Consider the following 20551-nt stretch of genomic DNA (forward strand, 5'->3'; position numbering starts at 1 on the left):
AAGAAAAACATGACCGGAACAAGGGACTTCCAATAAACAAGCTTTTGTTTAGATAGGTTATCTTTATGAATAGCTCACAGAATTCTGACAGATCAAAGGATAATGATAGTTCTCCTTATTCTTAACCTTGTAAAATAAAAACCTGGAAAACATTTTCCCCATAAAAACAAAAGCAGTATCTGTACTGTATAGAGGGACTGAAGGGAAGTAGAACTTCAAAGAAAAATTGGTTCAAGATTTAAATACAAAGAAAAAACACCAAACCATGCAGAATAGTGTACTACAAAGTTCCAGTCAAAGAGCTGGCAATATTTTTTGTTCAGCTATGCATACAAAATGGCTCAATCAATTATACTGCTATGAACTGATATGAAATAATTTCTCTCTCACAAAGCTGTCAACTGTTTGCTGAAGTAGGTGGTATTAATTCCACTAGTAATATCAGTGTATGCGTGCATTTTATAAATTTTTCTGCTCTACTGATTGTAAATATTAGAAGTATCCTATTTCAGAATACTCCACTTGTTGCTCCTCTTCTCTCAACTTAACTATAATTTCCCTTTAGAAAAGCGATTCCACCATGGAACTTAACATTTTACACTGGAATCCCACTAATGTTCAAACTACTCTATTTAATTCTCAGTACTGTTATTAACCAGTAAAAAAAATTACTGTGCTGTTTAGATAGCATAAGTCTGATTTCAGAAGTGTCAATCACCTGGAGCCTTTAAAAAAGACATCATATACTCAGCCAACTTCAACATTAGGCTGAGCTTCAGACCTTTCAGCTGTGTTTATAAACGATTCAAACTTGGAACACTTTGGATGTTCTCAAAATTTTCATGCTACTGTAATAAGAACCATCTTATCACAGATTGTACATTTCAAAGATAGTAAAGTTTGTAGATATATTACAGACCTCCACAAACATCCAATTTCCTTTCAATTCTATATTAACCTTAATTTCTTCCTTTTTAAAATTCCAGTGCATCATTTTTCATTTAAGTGTAGAAGACCACACTTTCTTTTCTTTTGTTCGAGGTACCATTCTAAAAGTAGCAATAAAAAAGCTGGGGAAAAAAATCAGTAGAATTCCTTCACGGTAAGATACCCATACTTCATCTTAGAACTACAGACTAACAGAAACGCATTTTTTTTTTTTTTCCCACAGTACAACTAAATATATGGGTACACCTGTGAAAATTCTAGCTTTTGGTCTGTTACTTAAAACCTCTACATACAAAACAATCTTTGTGTAATAAAGACTAAACAATCTTTAGGCATCTTTCTGTATCTTTCTGTTAAAAAAAAATAGAATAAGGTGGTGAACTTACATGCTAAGAGAGTACAAAAGTGAGCCTGTACAGCTGAAAGAGATGAAACTGTCCAGTGAGCTGCTGCAAATCTTGTTAATGATTTAAGGCAGTCATCCTTTAAACACAAAGAAAAGGAGACACTGCAACGGTTATTCAACTTCTTTAAGATGAAAACAGCCTTTTATCTTACAGCATTTTTTCAGGCCCCTCAGCTGTAGCTTATTGGAGCTGTCTGAGCATCTTTAAGCACACAAGGATACCGATGTTCACGCAAATATACAAGTTCCCTTTAGTATTATTTTCACTGCTACCATGAGAACCCTGGCCTTACTGAACAGTGCTTTTATGAAAATAGATAATAGCTTTGATAGATAATAGATTGATAATCAGATACTGATTTTGAATAGATTAATAATCAGATCATGATTGACTAAATAGTGGGATTCAACAAAGAAAACTATCAAATAACCACAACTTAGAAGTTAGACATTCTGCATTAAGGAAGCACAATTCTCTTTCTTCACTAATTCAGAGAAGAATTGCTACTTAATCCTTACCTGTCGACAAGGTAAATGACCAAACAATGGTTTATCTTCATCAGCTAAAATTCGTTCTGGAAAAGACAAGACACCAAAATATATTAGCACTATTAATCTAACTGGATTCCAAAATACATAAATAAGGAGCAGAACGAACACATTAGTACCTATGGTCTGTATCGTGTAAGCGCAGCTTCCCCAGCACATTATCGGTACACGTGGATCTTCTTCATTTGGATGAACCTTCAAACCTACTTTGTATGTTGCTGTACCAAAAGTTGTCAACATCTCTTTTATACTCTCAGAATATGGATTCCTAAGACAAAAGAAAACAGTATTACTAATTCATCATTTACCCTGCTGTCAGCACAGTATTTTTAATGATTATCGTTCATCCTGTAGATTTGTAATATTTAACTAAGAACTATGGTGTCTGTCTCTGAGTCTTTGGATTCTTTAACCTCTTTTCTGTGCTAGATACACTCCCCATTATTTTTTGATTGGACCCAGTTTCATTTTTTAGTGTTAAAAATATCCAGTGTTCAAAGATAATAGTCAAGACTAAATTGTGGGTTACTGATGACAACATCCATCATCAGCTGGGATAAGTGTCTTGCATTTTTGTGTGCAATTGGCAGATGCGTGTCCATACCATATAAATAATTAACATTTTCTTCCTAAGTCAAGAAGTGGTAGACTGAAATACAAACATAACATAATAGCTGAAATTACATATTAACATGCTTTGTTTTCCAGTCTTTCTTAATGTTTTACTTCTTGTGCTGAGCTATAACAAAGACTCCTGTATTACACGTAATACAGAAAAAAACGCTAATCCTGGTGCTGAAATTTATACAAGTACAGTGTCTTCTCTGCACACTCGCACTTCACATCAAATTCTAGTAAGTCATCTACTACTTGTGATTTGAAGTCCAATACCATCATAATAATAGGATCAACTTTACTAACTAGAGCAAAATTACTATTTTCACCTCAATTATCGAGCTCATAGCTTACACAAGTCACATACTATTTTCACTTTATCATTTTGAGAGGAAACTTTAATGTTTTAAGACATAAAATACATACTTCGGTTTGTAATCTGGTCTAAAACCTTCAGGCAATTGCAGTTGATCCATTTTTTCTGAACTACCAGAATTACCTGTCCAAAAAAAAAAAAAAGAAAGAAAGAAAACACTGATTATTCATCTATATGTAGTTTGCACATTATAAGAAGTTGCAGAAGCACATCACCGGAAACTGAAATTCCAGGCTATTCTTGCCACTTTTCTAGCATCTCTCAACTCCACAGTGGTAGAACTGTAATCCTGGGTCTTTTTCATGAGTATAGTAACATTTTCAAATATAGATATACACAGTTCTTCAGACTTACTTGAATGGTCTTCATCTCGAAGTAAATACAGTGCTTTCATTTGCTGGGATATTGTTTTGATCCACTGAGAGAGGTTTGGTTGGCCTGAAAAGTCTAACCTGTCCAAAAATATATATAAACAGAACACACATTATTTAAAGACAAATTATATATAGAATATTTCATAGGTATTCCACAATTTTGTTTCTAAAAGATTTGTCCACATTTTTATTTTTTTTTTTAATCTTCAGTTGTTTTCCTGCAGGTCCTACACTTTTTTTTGTCCTCTCATACCATTACAAATCATAAAATAACCAAGAATGATCCATAAACCAAAAGAAGGGAAGCAATCCACTTGAGATGATTAAAAAAAATGAAACACTAAACATTTTGGAAGACAAAAGTAACTGAAAGAGAATTTGCTATTCCTGAGATTATAACAGCCTTTGGTTCAGGTAGGAGGGTTTGGGGGTTGCTGGTTTTGGTCTTAAACTGCGCAGAATCCTAGAAATTGCTCTAACAGTGAAAGACTCAATCTGTACTTTATAGTGTTTGTGACTCCTGTTACAGTTTCCACTAGTGCTAAATTTGTTAAAAATTACAATATTCGCATCTCAAACGTACAAGCCGATGCCACAACATAAAAGCAGAACTCATGAAATAAGTTTACAACAAATAAGAATTAATTTTGAAGGTAACTTTCATAGACAAAATACTGAATTTAGTTAGGGATTGTCTGGAGTTTTGGGATTCTTAATTGGTTTGGGAAGTTTGTGTGTCTGTGTTTTTTTTGTTTGTTGGTTGTTTTTTGTATGTTTTTTTTTCCCTTTTTTATTCTTCATGAAGACATTTATAAAGCAAACAGACCTGTTAAACAAAACTCTTGGTGGAGGAAGCAGAGGAATAACGGTGTTGCTTAAACATTCACAAAGTGGGCAAAGAAATTCACCATTTTCTACATCATAACTTGTATGTACTCGTAATCTTTGTTGTCTTCGTTGCTCTTTTGCTTGAACAGCATCAAAATATCTATAGAGAACAGCAAGATATTAATGACATCAATAAGATATTACTTTAACATAAAAACATACGAATACTTAAAGACACTGGTTTGCTTTTTCCCAAACCATAACTAAGAAAATTATCTAAAGGAGAAAGCTCTACCCTCTGGCTGATCACTTATTACTGACTGCAAGCTATCCCCAGTTTTTGGTATCCAAAATCCCCTCAGATCCTGAAGTTTGTTGGACCATCACAATTACATTTTATCCAGAACTTTAGCAATATCCCTTTATGAGAAAGCTGGGGGAGAAAGTCAGAAAGCATGTTGAACAATTAAACAAAAAAAATCCTGTTTCACGCAAAATAAAGGGAGACACCATGAGCATTACTCATGTGCGTATTCCACTGAATACCACAACAGAGCAGCACCTGGAACAACTGGTGGTTTATCTCTGAATCTTCTATGAAAATGAACTGAATACACTACTTTGATATTCAGCTCTGCTTTGCGTGCAGCTCTGGGTTCCCCAGCACAAGAAGGACACAGAAGTATTAGAACAAGGTCAGAGGAGGGCCATGAGGCTGATCAGAGGGCTGGAGCACCTCTCCTACAAAGACAGGTTAAGAAAATTGGGGTTGTTCAACCTGGAGAAGAGAAGACACCTGGGAGACCTCACTGTGGCCTTCCAGTGCCTAACGGGCCACAGAACAGAACCTCTGCAAGCTCCTAACAGTCCTCACATGAAAGGTAAAACTTGAGATTGGGCACTTTAGAAGCCATGCCAAGGACCAAAGCAAGGGCCTAACTGAAGTCAGTGGCATGAATATCTTGCATTAACCACATAGCATCAGCACCACATAGCACAAAGCACCTTTTTATCTTTATCCCCTCCCCTCAAAAGGATAAAAATAACTGAAAAAGGTTAAAAACACAGAGCAAGGCATAACAATGATTTTATGTCAAGGATGAGCTTGAACTAGGTCACATATGCTTCTAGTTCTAATGAAACATGATGAACTTAAAATTTCAGTACAGAGCACAAGGAGCAGGAACATGTCTATTACTGAGTAGCAAAAAACCTAAAACATTTGAACACTGAAGCTCAGATTAGCATGCACCACAGGGGATTATGCATATGGATAAATGCGCAAAGGGAATGGAAGCTGTCATGTGCAGCTTCAGATTCTCCATCATTGTGATGTCAGATAGAAAATGAAACTTTTTTTTTTTTTAAATGTTTATAATATTTAATTTTAAAGCAGAAAGCTGCTTTCATTCCTTTAAGACATTCCTTTTTAAGCTTACTATTAGGGTATTAGCTTTGCAATTAAACTTAGTGCATGCAAATAACATGACATGCTATTTGGACTAAACTTAAACATAGCTTTTTACCTTTGCCAACAATGAGCATGCATGATGTGTCCACAGCTACCTGTGTGTGTTCCACAGGACAGATCTGGGTGCATGAATAGTGGGTCGTATTTTTCTGTATTCAGAATAAAAACAAATAACTTTTAAATTGACATTTATCAAAAAGACTTAACTGCAGATGTTACTCCCTTCACATTAAAGTTTATCACAAAAGTATAGTATATTTGATGAACCACAATGGATATTACTAATTCACAACTGAAACTGTTGATCTTATTTTGAATCTGTGTCATTTTGTTTTGAGTGTGTGTCATGTACTTAGACTTCAAACCAGGTTTTGGGAGCTTCTGGGCCCTGGTAGAAGTGAAAGATTTATCAGCGGTTTTGGTGGTTCAGTACCATTAAATAAGGAGACTGAGAACATTAAACTTCGGGATCAGAATGCAGGATTATTCAGTATTTTTTGCATGTGTTTGCATATATAGAATCCAGAGAAAGCTTTGTAACAATGGCATTAATCAAGAAGTAAGCTGTTTCACAAAGATACCTAAATCCAAGCATTTTTTAAATTATCATTGCTAAAAGGCATTACAGATGATAAAACTTTGAGGAAAGAAAGGTACCATCTTTGTGCTTTTACAGCCATACATCAGTGCTTCTTTCCTCTATAATGCTATAAGTGTAGTTTAAGAACAAACTTCTGAACTTGGATGTGTTTTGTTTTTTTTTTAATAGTTACAAATAGTTTGTCATAAATGGCTGTCAACTTTTTTTAGATAATGTTTTGCAGTTATTTCATATTAAGACTTAGAACACATACTTCCACATCACTACAAATATGGGAGTTTTGCCACTGATTACAATGAAGTCTTTCACAATTACACGTTCAAGAAGATGACACTACTGCCTTAAGAGACAACACGGTCATTACAGTGACTCTGACATTCATTAATTTTAAAGAAGACTGAATACTACTTACCAGGATCTGGAATAATTCTGTTTCTGTTTTTAGACAACACAGTTGATCTCTGAATAAATGCTGCCAAGACCATAGCTCTGCTGTCCACTTTAACTTCTTGTTCTTCCTGACACAGTATACACATAACAACTTGCCTGTGTTCAGCTACTCTAGTTTGCTCTGGACCCAAGGCTGTGAGTTTTGCATCTGAAATTACAGGGCTAGAACGTTCAAAGAAAACTAGTGAGCACATGATTTGGAAAAGAAAATACAATCAGATTATGCTTTAAATGTGATTAGTAAGCATTCAAAATTTATGTTAAATGCTCTGACAAAACATAGCTTTTTGGAGACATAAGAATACATGCCAAAAAGTTATACAAGAACACTTTTCCAGAAAAAAAAATTACATCCTCTCAATGGTGTATTACCCATTCCAATATAACCAAGAAACCATATTTGTGACCCTCCATTACCATTATATGGTAATTGCCTGACATAAATTCTGAAAGCAGTTTCCACTTCCCCACAAAATCACTAACATGCTTCAGTTTGTATTTCCACCTACAAGCAAATTTTCTTCCAGATCCTCAGAGGCATAATGATCATCTAGTTCCAATTTACTATGTTTAATAACACAGCCTTTTCAGTATTATCAACAAATTATTGGATGACTTTATACAAAACAAAATTATTTGCTTGTTTATGTTGAGTACTGTGAGGATGGGAGAGAAGGGAGAAATCAACATTTTTTCACCATCTTGTCAGTAACTGCAAGGAAAGTGTTCCACTTACTGCTCTTTTTGGTCTCAAAAAACACTTTTGAATAATTTTCCATTAAGACTAAAATAGGCACTTTTTAGTACAGTAACAATAGACCAAGCTGATGTAAAAGTTAAAAGGAAAAAGTTCAAGTAAGATTTCATTACCTATTATCATGTCCTCCAGAAGCTGAAGTATCGAGCTCCTCCAAAGTTTGCTGAAAGAGTTCTTTGTTTTCATTAATGAAGTGCCGTTGCATCTCCGACATCTGAGCCATTATCTTCTCCCTACGCAGTCTGGCAATCTCAGCTTTTCGTTTCCTCTCAGCTTTGTCTTTATCACGTGAACTCTGAAATTGTATCGTTAGATCAGTCATTTAAAAAATAATGTTAAAATGGACTATTTATGTTAACTACTGCTATACGTATCTTACACTAACATGTAAGCAATTAGAATCTGATAGAGACAAGAGAGACTATTGGAGTTTTTGCACCCTCTTTTCTTAGGCTCATAAGCATAGAACAGCTTGGGTTGGAAGGGACCTTAAAGACCATCTAGTTCCAACCCCCGTGCCGTGGGCAGGGATGCCACCCACTAGATTAGGATGCCAAAGGCCTCGTCCAACCTGATCTTGAAAACCTCCAGGGATGAGGCGTCCACAGCTTCTCTGGGCAACCTGTATCAGTGCCTCGTCACCTCCTGAATGAAGAATTTCCTCTTAATATCTAACCTAAATCTTCCCTTTTTTAGTTTAAGGGTATTCCCCCTTCTCCTATCATTATCTGACTGAGTTCTGACTGAGTAAAAAGTTGCTATCTTTTCTATAAGCCCCCTTCAAGAACTGGAAGGCTGCTGTAAGGTTTCCCCAGAGGGACCTTTCTCTTCTCCAGGCTGAACATTCCCAGCTCTCTCAGCCTTCCTTCATAGGAGAGGTGCTCCAGCCTTCTGATCATCTTTGTGGCCTTCTCTGAGGAGAATCCACATCCTACCTGCAAACTGGTTTGCCTGATCTACAAGCTGTAAGATAGACTTAAAGATTCCAAAGTGACATTTCCCGTATTTGATTCAAAACAGCAATCAGAAGCATAGTCCATGGCAAGTCACAACCTAGACATGTTTCAGATCAGCTGTTACAGCTTGTTTTTACCTCCTCCATAACATTTCCTTCTGTCTCAGCCACAGGACTCGTAGAAGAGCTCTCTCTTAGTTTCTTAATGGTATTAAAAGTCTGTAGAAGAAAAACAAAACCTCAGTTTGCAACATGAATATAACAACTATGCATACTATAATGCTGGCCAGATAATACCTAGTGTTAGATTTCAAAAGAGGAAAAAAAGAGGTAGGTACAACAAATCAACATGGGAAATAAGGAAACCATTGCAGTACAAATAGGAAAGTTTTAACAAATCTTCTTTCCATAGTTTTGAGGAATTATACAAAAGTTTTACCTTCAATATCCACCTGATCATGTCCTTGTGCACTTCCAGATGAGGTGCATTTTGCAGTGTTTCTAGCATTGCTAGTATACTAGGGGAATTATTGGGTGCCTCTCCTGGTCCTGAGAAAAATGAGAATGACGATTTTATTTTTACCTGACAAACTAATCACTTGCTACTATTAAAGAAAACAGAATACAACCAACACTTGCATATACTCAACACCTAAAGAATTCCTTCAACAAACAGACAAACATGTAAGTTTCATTCCTCTCAATCTTTTTAATGAATACCCTCTACTTCCTGAAAGATTACAGGAATATGCTTTAGAAGCCTTGCCCACTTTTTTTTTTTTTTTTTTTTTTTTTAAACAAGGCAGAATGCACTTTATGTACTCCTTGAATGTTTACAACTTGGGAGTTGCCATGTCAAATTCTTGCATCTCCCACCTTTTTCCAATGGAAGCAGCTTTCATATCTTAACTACAGGCACTAATCAGAAGATACAAAGGACAGTAAAGATTAAATGATTAAGAATGCAACTTCTATTTTTGTAGTTGTGACATCTGACCACATACAGCAATCTTTGTTAAGAACATTAATCATGATATTAAGAAGTAAATTTCATGGGAATTACTCTACTTCTGGATTTCTCTTCTCTACTACAGAAGAGATTAGGTATTGCTGCTACCATATCTACCATCACTGCTACAGATATGTGAAGAATACGTATATACTCAACTTCTGTTAAATTTAAGAATTGTTTTGTGTACTTATCTACAATATTGGAAACACTTTTTGATGGATTAACAGACATACTCCTCTCGTAAACACCATTCCAGAAGAAGAGAATATAAGGTACGAGCATTTTCAGTTGCTTAAAATTTGCTATGGAAATGAAGACAGACATACTTGATATTTTCTGAGTAAAGGTGAATGTTACAACATTCTCCTCACTGAGATTCTCCAGATGTTGTTTTTCTTCTTGTAGTGCCATTCCAATCAAATGCAAAACCTAGAGAAAAGTTAGCAATTTCAGTCCTTTTCTTAAAGCATTCATATAATCTCTTTACATTGTTCGGGTAATTCATTAAAAGACAGGGAAGGCATACAGTAAAATTATATAAGAACACCATAGCTGAAGTTATTTCTATATATGTAGTTCCAAAGCTACATTACATGGGATTAACAGTATGTGTCTACAAATTCTTGAAACTTCGCCAGATATAAACACTTCATACCACTGGTGTCTTTCTGTTTGCTGTGCTGTCTAATCAGTGGGAATTCAGTGGCTTGGGATACGTTTCAGTATTTTCTCATATTTCTTAAGCTTTCTTCCTAACAATTGCATGTTACTACTGCAAGTTTCTGGACAGAAGCACGAAGCACTTTTTAAATCCTTTTTATCACGTACAAAATTTAACTGACAAAAAGTTTAAAATTATTTATTTATTTATTTATTCTAAGACTCTAGAAACACTATAAAAATAACAACTTTTAGGTCAATAAAAAGGCGTAATCTACTACAGCTGATCTAAGCAGCATTATTTCCCCCATGTGAATTTTGCTAGAAGTTTAGCCTTCTTCCATTCATTCTAGGAACTGAATCAGAGACAGAGGGGTTTTCTCCTAGTCTTCTGTATCAGAAAACACCATGTATTTCTCATTCATAGTACTTTGAATACATTAGTAAGCAACCCAAATCTATAAACCTATGTTAAAATGCTGAAATCCATGTTCCTCTTTTAGCACATGCATAGTTTTAAAACAAGGAAACATACCCTTTGCAGCATGGACTCTGACCAGGCATAGCCATTGTGCTCTACTGCCCACTGTAGTATAGTTCCCATAATACACAGCATGACATCGGACTGCAGAACATTAATCAGACTTGCAAAAAGTGGGCAGAAAGGAGGCAAAGCTGGTGGTGGAAGTGCTGAAAGGGAAATTCATGTTTCGCACTTAGGCATTTAAAATTTGCAACACCCATATAAAACATGAGACTTGCAAAGAGCTTAACATTTTAACCCAGGAAGCCATACAGTTGCTTGATAAATAATACTGCAGGTAACAGGCTGTAACATTCAACATTGCTTGAATGTAACAACAGCTGAAGGAATAAGCGCTTCATTAGGCTGTTTCTACTATGGATCAGATTCCTCTCTGTGACCAGGAAGACAGAAAGGAAATTGCTACATTTTCACAAATTCCTGGCTAACCCAAGAACAGAACGTTAGTCTTAAAATTTCAGGGCAATATACGGTTTGACAGGTAATTCCTCCCATCTTCTCTCAAAGAAATACCTGTATCTTCTCTGTTCTGTCTTTTCAGCTTTCTCTGTGCTTCTTCAGCCTGAAAGAGAATGATGCCAATACTACTCAAGAACCATAGAAACATAAAATAATTTATATTGTCCTTATTATATTGTTGCTGTTTCTTTCTTCTTTTCCTTAGCCTTAAACAAAAGGAACAAGTTTCCATGTCTTTTGAGTTTGTATTACTTTCTACTTGTGAACATTATATAATGTCTGCATCTTTGAAATTAATCTTTCATCTTGAAATGATCTGCATTCTTTATTAGCATAAAGATCATAAGACAAATTTGAACTAGAATGGTAAACGTCCATAAAGGTAAAATTAAAATATAGACAGTTAAATTACCTTTAGTTAAATACCATGTAAGAGAACCTGCAGACCAAATCCTAAAGCCCCACTGACTGATTTCAGAAGCTCTGTATAGGACATAAGACTCGATGGCACAGAAATCACTGCAGCATCTCAAATTTTGACAATGCTCTCAAGTAAGTTATCTTTAAAAAAAAATACCATCTGATAATACGTCCTCACACAGTAAAGCTCCAGGGAAAAAAAAATATGAAAGGAAACAAATACAAAAGGTTCAAATTGTTAGTTACCTTTGATTGCTCTGCCCTTGAAAAGTGGTAGAAATACAGATTGAAGTTCTTGGTACATTCTGGTTTTAGTTCATACAGCCCTCTGCCAGTTAATCCAGGTTTCCTACCAGGAAAAAGTATTAAAAAAAATATGGTTCATTGGTTACTACCATTTGAGCATAAATGGTTAAATAAAACAGCTAGAATACATTGTTCAATAGGCACTCTAAAATGAGTACTAAAAGATGCACTTGAGTAAAATCATGGGAAAAACACCATAGCCCAGACCTCCCTTTTTTCTTTTCTCTCACTCTCACTAACGTATGTATTTAATTTTAAGAAATAAACCATTAGAATAAAGGGAAACATACTTGAAACAGGCCACTTCTTCAATCACACTTTCCATTCCCGTCTCTCTGTTCTCCTATGTTGAGTGGAAATACAAGACTGTGTTACTATAGCTCTTGGATTAAACCCATTCAAATACCATATGACACTAGATGAGCGTGCAGAACATATCTAGTACAAGCAATTTTACTGACACTCCAGAGAACATTAAAATATGTAATAAAAGAAATGTTCATGAATGCCGTATTTGCAAAAAAGTATTTTGAAAAAGCATCCCAAATTAAGTATTGAATTTTTACTACTTTTCCTTGTCATAATAAACTTAAGATAGAAGAAAATCTTAAATGTTCCTTAAAATTATACTGCTCCTCTAAATTTTGACTTTTCAATTAAAGTATTTAGAACAATGAACAATATTTCAGAATTTATCATTAAGAGTAGTACCAATATAGTAAAAGAATATTTTTTGAATTTTGACTACGCCCTGAAATATGTTTAAAGATTACTTAATAAATATCCTAAAGCACATTAGACTGCTATCCTACAAAAGCACTCATATTGGAATTCAAGTAAATGAATGTCCATGCAAATGAAGCATTTATGTTACACAAGTCATTACACTGCTCCTGATTTCATGAATTCTCAATTATTGTCAGGCTCTAAACTAACAGTTTACATTTCTGGATAGTTCCAGCAACCCAATTGCATGCATCTATTTAGAGTTTACAAGCAGACTGCAGATACTACTGTCCAGATGGCCTGATTAAGAAACAGTATTAAAAAGAGAAAAGAGCTGAAGAAGCCCTCAGGCTCCTGCCTCTTTCATACAGTTTCATCTTCTCCTGCCCTCACCTACCTTCTCCATGACAACTATTAATCTGTACTCATGTTAACTTTACTCTGCATAACCACACTGCTCCCATTAAGGGACATTAACTCACGTAAAAAAATTCACCAATTCACCCTATAAAATCGAAGGTTTTGTTTTTCAAGCTACTTACATCTTCAGGTAATGCCTTTACTAATTCACTGTGAGCCATTGGCCTGATGCTCAGCTGATGGATGATCTCTCGTTTGATTTCATCTGTTGCATTTACCTGTCCTATTCCAGGACTGAATCTTTCTCCTGTAAACAAAATATAATAGTGCTTTATTATCATTATTTTACTATTTTAAAACTTTTTTTCTTTTGTAATTTAAAAGGAAAAGACTGGAAAATAAGTCTCTTGTGAAATCTTGTGTTCATCCACCCATGTTCAAAAGTTAAGATTATGTTAATGTAAACTAGTTTCAAGTCTTTCCTCACCAGAAAATCAGAACAACAGCATGTTCAAAACAGAACTGAACTTGAGATAACAAGGAAGAACGCTCATTCCAGACCATTAAACAGACATGAAAAAATGTATTAAATGTATTGGGAACTTACCAACAATCATTATAATGAGGTAAAGCATCTCTTCTATAAGAGTATTATTTTGTTGAACAACATCCTGGTTTAAAATAAAGAAAAACAATTGAATTTACATGTTTCAATTAAAGGTAACAAGTTATTCCATATGCTGAAAGCATTTTCCTGCGCTTCAAAACATTATCTTTTTTCACTCTTAATAATCCCAAATTAAGCTCTACTGTAATGAAGCCACAACTGCCTTAAGCTTCTTGAACAATGCAAAAATTATGCAGCAGTTTCTGACATTTATCATTTTGACATGTAAAATATTTGTGGATTTCAGAACTGGTCAAAGTAACTCTCAAATTTTTAGCAAGAAACTGAACAGAAGTAGCACAAAAGCCTTCAGCATATTTTTGAAAACAATTTTGTAGATTTTTCCATAAAAAGTGTACATAAAATACCTTGTTAGTATTTTCTGTGCTAAATCTTTTGCCATAGTCCGGAGTACTAAATATCTGATAAAGTTCAAAGCGACTCAGCATTATCATCAGGAAGTGATTTGGATCCATCATAGACACACCTGTCTATTAAAGAAAAAATGATTATAAACACAAACCAGACTGGGTGTTATTTTAGAATGTATTTTATATTCACATACAGTTCACAGTACATTCTTTGTAAGATTCATTCCTCTTTATCCTGGGCATGGAGATTTAAGCAAGGTACTCTCTTACAACTCCAATAATGCAACTGACAGCTCACATTTGACTATGCAGGGTGATATGCTTTATTAATTTTTGATTAAGCCTTTTAAATGTAAAATATTCAGGGTTATTCCTTCCATATCAATCTAAATAAAAATCACATCAAGACTTTCGTTTAATTTAGTTTTGTCTCTACTATTCTTTTCCTGCTGATCCAACTTTTAGAAGGCATAATGAGAAGTAGTATATAGCACAAAGACTTAAAATAAAAAAAATAAAAGTATTCCAAGCATCAATAGAAGGGCTGGAAGATTTAAACAAGCGTTTCCAAGCATTCTGGCAGAGAAGAATATTAATGTTTCAATACAGTCATACATACTTATTTCCATTTATTTGCGAAGGACTATAATAGTACTTCCTCCACGAATTTTTCCATAAATACACAGATACAGTAAGTACAAGTCCTTGCACACACACAAAAAAAAAATCCTTGCCATTAAAAGGTTTTGATGAAGGATAAGCAGATGTACACAAAGCCTGCATCAAAAGACACTTGATAAAATGCAAACTAGTATACATGGTTACCTGAAGCATTACTATGTCCTTGTCAAACATCTCTCTCCTGCATTTCACATTATGATAGTAATAAATCTGAAAAAAAACCAAAGATTTACAACCATTATACTCCATCTTCATGTATTTTTCATCTAGAAAAATAAACTTTGTTATACAGTATTAGTAAATAAAAAGCTGAAACAGTAATTTGAAAAAATATACAAATGTATTTGGAAGCAGAAAGTGTTTTTATATAGCTGGGTACTGGCAATGTCTAGATTGCATGTGCCTAGAAGGAAAAATCACGTGGAGCTGTAAGTTTTTATATGTGTGTGTGTGTATAAACACTTCAGAGACAGCCTATGTGCTGTCCAACCTTCCATGTGCTAAACTTCCCTCTAGGGGGACACCATTTTTCACCAGAATTACATAGAGCAGACAGGCATGCCTTCCTTCCCTTCACCAAACCAATCAATACAAATGCCATAAAATCTTCTCAGAAAATATCCTGAAGTAGTTGTCTGAACTTGAGCTCTCCATAATCAAAAAAGAAAGGAATTCTAGATTGTGGGAGCCACAGTACCTAAGCTAAATTCATCTCTTTACTTCATGATGGGATTGTGGAATCCCACAACCAGCGGGATTAAATAGATTCATTACATTCCTCTATGAAAAGCTATATTGAAATTTCAGATTTGGTGCACGTCTGTAGTAGGTTGAGTGCCGTTATTAATTGTACATGAGTAGAGCTTCAATAATGATAATCACCTTACACTAGTTTTTTTTTTTGTTTTTGTTTTTTGTTTGTTTGTTTGTTTTTTGTTTGTTTGTTTGTTTGTTTTTAAGGCAAGAAGCATCAGCAGGAGGAGCAGCTTAAGTCAAGTACTCCTAGCACTAAAGTACACTTTAGATCATGACCCTGGTGGGTGGCACTGACACTACAGAACCCATTTTATAGTAGTTGTGCTTTAACCACCTCAGGATCTACTTTGTAAAAACATTAAAATTAGAGATGGACAGAGACTTTCTCCAGAATCATGAAAGAAATAAGAAATGAGAAAGAACCCAAGAAACACAGCGCTCTGTGCTGGTTCTAATGCTTCTGCACAGCCTTTAGATTTCACTTACCTTATACACATTTAGGATTATTACTATTTCTGTTTTTATTTTAATATTTGAGACAAATATTTATGTGAAGGCGATGAAAGTGTTATCAAAGATGCATAAATTAATTCTGCACATCTTGCTATTATTGGACAGTATACAGCAAAAAGGCTAGGGGACATTAACTGCGCTATACTTACACACAGAGCACTAAATTCAGTAAAAACTGTGGCAGTCCTGAGACCACAAAAAGCAGCTTCTGACTGAGATGTCAAAGATCAGTTTAAAAACAAATATTCAAATGATTCAAGTGCTGATTTAAGTAGTTACCTCACACAGATCTTACTGAAGTTAATGCAAGTAAAGTTCCAAACCAATTTAAAAATGAGAGTTTTTGAGGTCTGAAGTTACCTTGGGGAGCTACCAGAAAACAGTGACTACACAGCTTCTATGTACTTACCTGATTAACAAGAGAGAAGCCATTTCTTCTCCACATCCCTGCATGTACTTGGGCACACAGCACCAGGCATCGGAGAGGATGTTCTATCAACATAGGCGGGCTAAGTTCACTCTGCATTAAAGTAAAATGCAATATTTTGATATATAAGGAGAAAAAAGGAAATGGGACTTGAAAGGGTTGAAGGATGGTATTTCTAATCATTAAATGGTATGGGAATACAGAAGAGAAGTAAATCCAAAGCACATATTACAAAGACTTGACAAATTTGTTTACAATCTACCCAATCAGCTTTAACCAGCCTTACACAGTTACTGCTCCACAGAAGTATTCCACAAGGGCTTTAGTTTATTCTTAAGGACAGTAGGTTTTGTATTTTAAAACAACATTATCAATAATAACACTGTCATTTTATTTCATTCAAAGGCTAAACATTTCTTCTGTTAAAAGGCAGAGATTTCCTCTGCCAGTTACCTTTTCCCCTCTTTTAATTTATCCTGTTCTTTTTAACTTCCTATTAAAGAGACAGTGGATCAGTAAGAACATGCAGGAAACAAGAAACAAGAAGGGAAGTAAATTACAACCTATACCAAGGAGAAGGAAATCAGGTCCTGACAGTAGTTTCTAAAAACAATTTCTACTATAAAAAGAAGGTAGTGAATGAAGAACCAAATACAAACCTTAAACCTGAGTCTTGAATTACTCAAGAGAGCAAAGCTAATTGTGTATGCTCCAGGCATGAGTATCTAAATATTAATCTCTTAAGAGATAAAATTATCTACCAAAGATAGTCTCTGTAAACTGCATGCATAGCAAAAACAGTCCTTTGTTTTATTTAATAATATCCTATGCTCATAAAAGCAACTTCACCTTCAGTATTAATTACATTTAATGAATATACTACATTTAATTACATACCAGGGGTAGCAGCTCTGGAAACTTATATGCCACTTCAGTTTTACTCAGCAAAACATGCAAGCCTGTATGAATAAATAAAACACATACATACATATTGCGTACAGTATTTACTATAATTCAGAAAGGACAAAAAAAATTGCCTGATTTTCTATCAGACCATTTTCTGGACATAACCACAAGCAAGTCTGCAAATGATCACCCTGGAGTTACACAACTATTTCCTAAGGAGACTTGTTACAAAACATACATTTTATGGAAAATTTTTCCCACTGTATATGTATAAAACTTGCAGTGAAAGAGTTTTGCCTTTCTTTTCTGTGTCATATCCCCTCAGTGATAGCCAAGTATCCTTGATCTATCAAGACAAGTTATCAACAACAGATATGTCATCCTTCCTACCAATCTTTAGGTTTATAAAATACTGTAATGAGGCCCCTATAAAAGGCTTTCTGCTTTGCTTTAAAGCTATGAGAGTTTTGCTTATAAATTCAAAAATTCAAAGTTATTCAAGTTTGAGCTGCATAATATTTTACTTAAGAACTATCTTTTTCACTTCATTACCTGTGAACTTATTATTATCTGATTCAGTTTAAAATACAATTTTACTTTTTTTCCTCCCTAAACATAACCGTTCAGCAATTTAGGCCAGTAAATTAGTAGAAAAATTAGGCCAGTAAAGTAGAAAAAAGACATGGCTTACTTTTCTGGTGACACATCTGATTAATCTGTTCTCTAACAGACTGTTGATTAGTCTATTCAATCTGACAGCTAACCATATTTCAAAAACAGTCATCTACAGACCGTATTTTGTTGCATTTCTTTTGCATCATGTAAGTTACAAAAGCAGCTGTAACTTCCTACAACACCCACTGCTGACAAATGCAGAGGCATGAGACAATCTTCCCCAGGCCTGAAACCATAACAACTTCTCCATCACTTGGGAACATTTTGCCTTAAGGAAGGCTATCAAACAGTTAGGAAAAGGCTGAAATGCACCCTATTCAGACTCTCAACAGCTGTTGTGTGGTTCATTATGTACATACAAATGCAAATTATATTTATGCAACATTTTTCATTTCCTGAAATATTTTTAAACTAGTTCATACCTGCAAGTAAACGAGAAACTGGGAGATGAATGCTAACTTTTTCCTGAGAAACACAGTATCTGATGGTCTCAACTGAATGTCCACACATACTGAGAACAATAGGCTGTTCTCCGTCCGTAAAACCACTATGACACTGCATCAACACAGTCAAGCATTTCTTGTAAGCTTCAATTAACACTTTTTCCTAAAAGGAAGATCACAGTTTACAAAGATTATAAACAACACAGAGCTCTGTGCAGTAATACAGCTAACAACAACAAGCAGGTTTTGATTTATTTTTTTTTTTAATCTTTATAACAGTCCTACAAAACTAAGATAAGGAATCTGACATACTGATCTGAATTATTAAAGGGGACACAGACCATGAAACTCATCCAGATATGCCTGACAAAACTGACTATTGCTAAAACTTGCAACACAGATGCAGTAAAAACCTGATTTACAACCAGGCAGCATTAGGTAGATCCAGAGCATGCTCCTCTAACTCCCTCTTCTCTGATAATACTAATTATGGCCCAAATGTTGTGATGATCAGGTTACATTGTTTTGTTCAACTGTTACACATATTAATGGTTCATTCCCTCCTCTTGCCACCACCACCCCCATAGCCACATATTTGCATGGAAAAAACAATTCAGAAGAAACTTACATCTAAAGCACACCAGTCCTGCATCATTGAAATAACAAGTGTTAATTTCATCTGCAGTGTAAATGCTGCTTCCCATTCCGGTTCCATTTCAATGTGCTGTCCTACTTGACGAGTTATTGGATCCATACCCTTAAACAAAAAGAGTTGTGCATTTCAACAATATATCACTGTAATAACTCCGTTAGCATTAAGTGTGGGACAGTGGTTAGCTGTCCTTATAAATATATTGCTAATACGAGAAAAACTCGGGACCATCTTGAAAGGAATTATAAACATCTAAATAACAATAAAATGAAACAAGAAGTGGAGAAGAATACTGGGACAGGTTTTTCAGGTATTAGCTCTGTTATTACCACCTTGAGTTTTCTTTACAAAGAACATATGCATACATCAATCATCTTACACACCCATTTTGCTTTTTAAATGTGGTTTCTAGGGATACATTAAATGTAGGTAAATACTAATTAAAGATCAAGTACTCAAGTACCTAATCAGATCTCAGTATAAGTAGTAAAAACAGCATGGTCATATACCAGCATGACCATATTAAAAATTTATCAGACTAACACAAGCTAAATATCAAGAAAAGCATGCCACTGAAGTATAGAAAACGGGGAGTGATTCTGATTTACACCTCACTGATCACATGGTCAGTTTGTCTTTGTAAAAGCCACACTGGTTTTAAAATACTCCTCAACCGAGCAGACGAAAAGGTTAAAAAAATTCACAGTGAAGGTATCTACTTGTATGGCGCAGACTATATATATATTCTCTAATAAAAGCAGCAGCTCTGCTGACCCCAAAGTAGTATATGGATCTTTCACTAAGAGGGAATATTAGTTAAAATGGGATAGATCTCATTCATACAATTGTCTTATCTGCCTGTACACCTGCAAAATATGCCCAAAATGACACTTTTCCTTTTGAACCACTTTTTTTTTTTTTTTTACTGCCTTCTACAACAAACAAAAAAAATCAGGAAAAGTTTGGTGAGACATGTTTCAGGAAAACATGACAATTCCAGAAGTTAGTAAAACATACTGCATTGTGTTTACAATATAGTACATTAATTTCCTCAGTTTTTACATCATAATAGACAGCTTCCTGCTTTAATCTTCAACACAGTGCAAATTTTGTAATTCACAGATTTACATACCTGCATACACTTGAGTAATTCTAAGAATGCATCAAAACCCTCTAGGAACTTGTGTCTCAGGTCTTCTGACCACTCTGTTGGTTTGCTTATCAACACATACCTGAGTACATTAACAGATACAAGTGTTAATTTTAATCTTCCCTCCTCCCCCGCCACCCCAAATTGATCAAATCAGCACGTAGTTAGTATACTTACTTGAGATCCAAAATAAGGCTCTGAACACGCCTGAATTTGAAAGCCTGCAGAGCAGTGTAACGTTCAAACTGAAACCTGCCTTGGATGTCACGGTGTCTTAGATGGTCCATAAAAGTTTTGATGATAGTGGTCATAAGATTTTCTTCTGTTATTAGCATTCGAGCCTACACCAAAGTATATTGAAATTTGCTGTAATTAACAGACACAACTAACAAGAGGTTCACACTGCACCATCAAGTTTATAAAATACATGACATTTTATCCAAAGTAGTTACATTAATAATTAAAACCGAGGAACATAGTAAAAGTCAGTCTT

General features: G+C 34.8%; 1 protein-coding gene across 3 annotated transcripts in view; it reads right to left on the reverse strand.

Annotated features, from left to right (window-relative positions):
- Nucleotides 1-20551, reverse strand: part of UBR2 (ubiquitin protein ligase E3 component n-recognin 2) — a 51119-nt gene that overhangs the window by 8956 nt on the left and 21612 nt on the right. For 2 of the 3 annotated variants that reach the window (XM_084284572.1, XM_084284573.1), the window contains exons 12-37: nt 20236-20399; nt 20041-20140; nt 18885-19013; nt 18236-18419; nt 17130-17191; nt 16215-16325; nt 14681-14746; nt 13853-13975; nt 13425-13488; nt 13000-13124; nt 12022-12074; nt 11672-11774; nt 11060-11108; nt 10538-10692; nt 9669-9771; nt 8770-8879; nt 8469-8549; nt 7489-7670; nt 6581-6780; nt 5623-5716; nt 4095-4256; nt 3249-3346; nt 2945-3017; nt 2023-2171; nt 1874-1929; nt 1335-1431 (exon numbers count right to left, since the gene is read on the reverse strand). In XM_084284572.1, the coding sequence (XP_084140698.1) occupies nt 1335-1431; nt 1874-1929; nt 2023-2171; nt 2945-3017; nt 3249-3346; nt 4095-4256; nt 5623-5716; nt 6581-6780; nt 7489-7670; nt 8469-8549; nt 8770-8879; nt 9669-9771; nt 10538-10692; nt 11060-11108; nt 11672-11774; nt 12022-12074; nt 13000-13124; nt 13425-13488; nt 13853-13975; nt 14681-14746; nt 16215-16325; nt 17130-17191; nt 18236-18419; nt 18885-19013; nt 20041-20140; nt 20236-20399 (2893 nt within the window). Of the gene's footprint in view, nt 1-1334; nt 1432-1873; nt 1930-2022; nt 2172-2944; nt 3018-3248; nt 3347-4094; nt 4257-5622; nt 5717-6580; nt 6781-7488; nt 7671-8468; nt 8550-8769; nt 8880-9668; nt 9772-10537; nt 10693-11059; nt 11109-11671; nt 11775-12021; nt 12075-12999; nt 13125-13424; nt 13489-13852; nt 13976-14680; nt 14747-16214; nt 16326-17129; nt 17192-18235; nt 18420-18884; nt 19014-20040; nt 20141-20235; nt 20400-20551 lie in introns of those variants that run through there. The other variant, XR_014618310.1, reaches the window with a different exon arrangement.

The sequence above is a fragment of the Netta rufina genome (genome assembly GCF_964035555.1).
Source record: "Netta rufina genome assembly, chromosome: 3".
Lineage (NCBI taxonomy): Eukaryota > Metazoa > Chordata > Aves > Anseriformes > Anatidae > Netta > Netta rufina.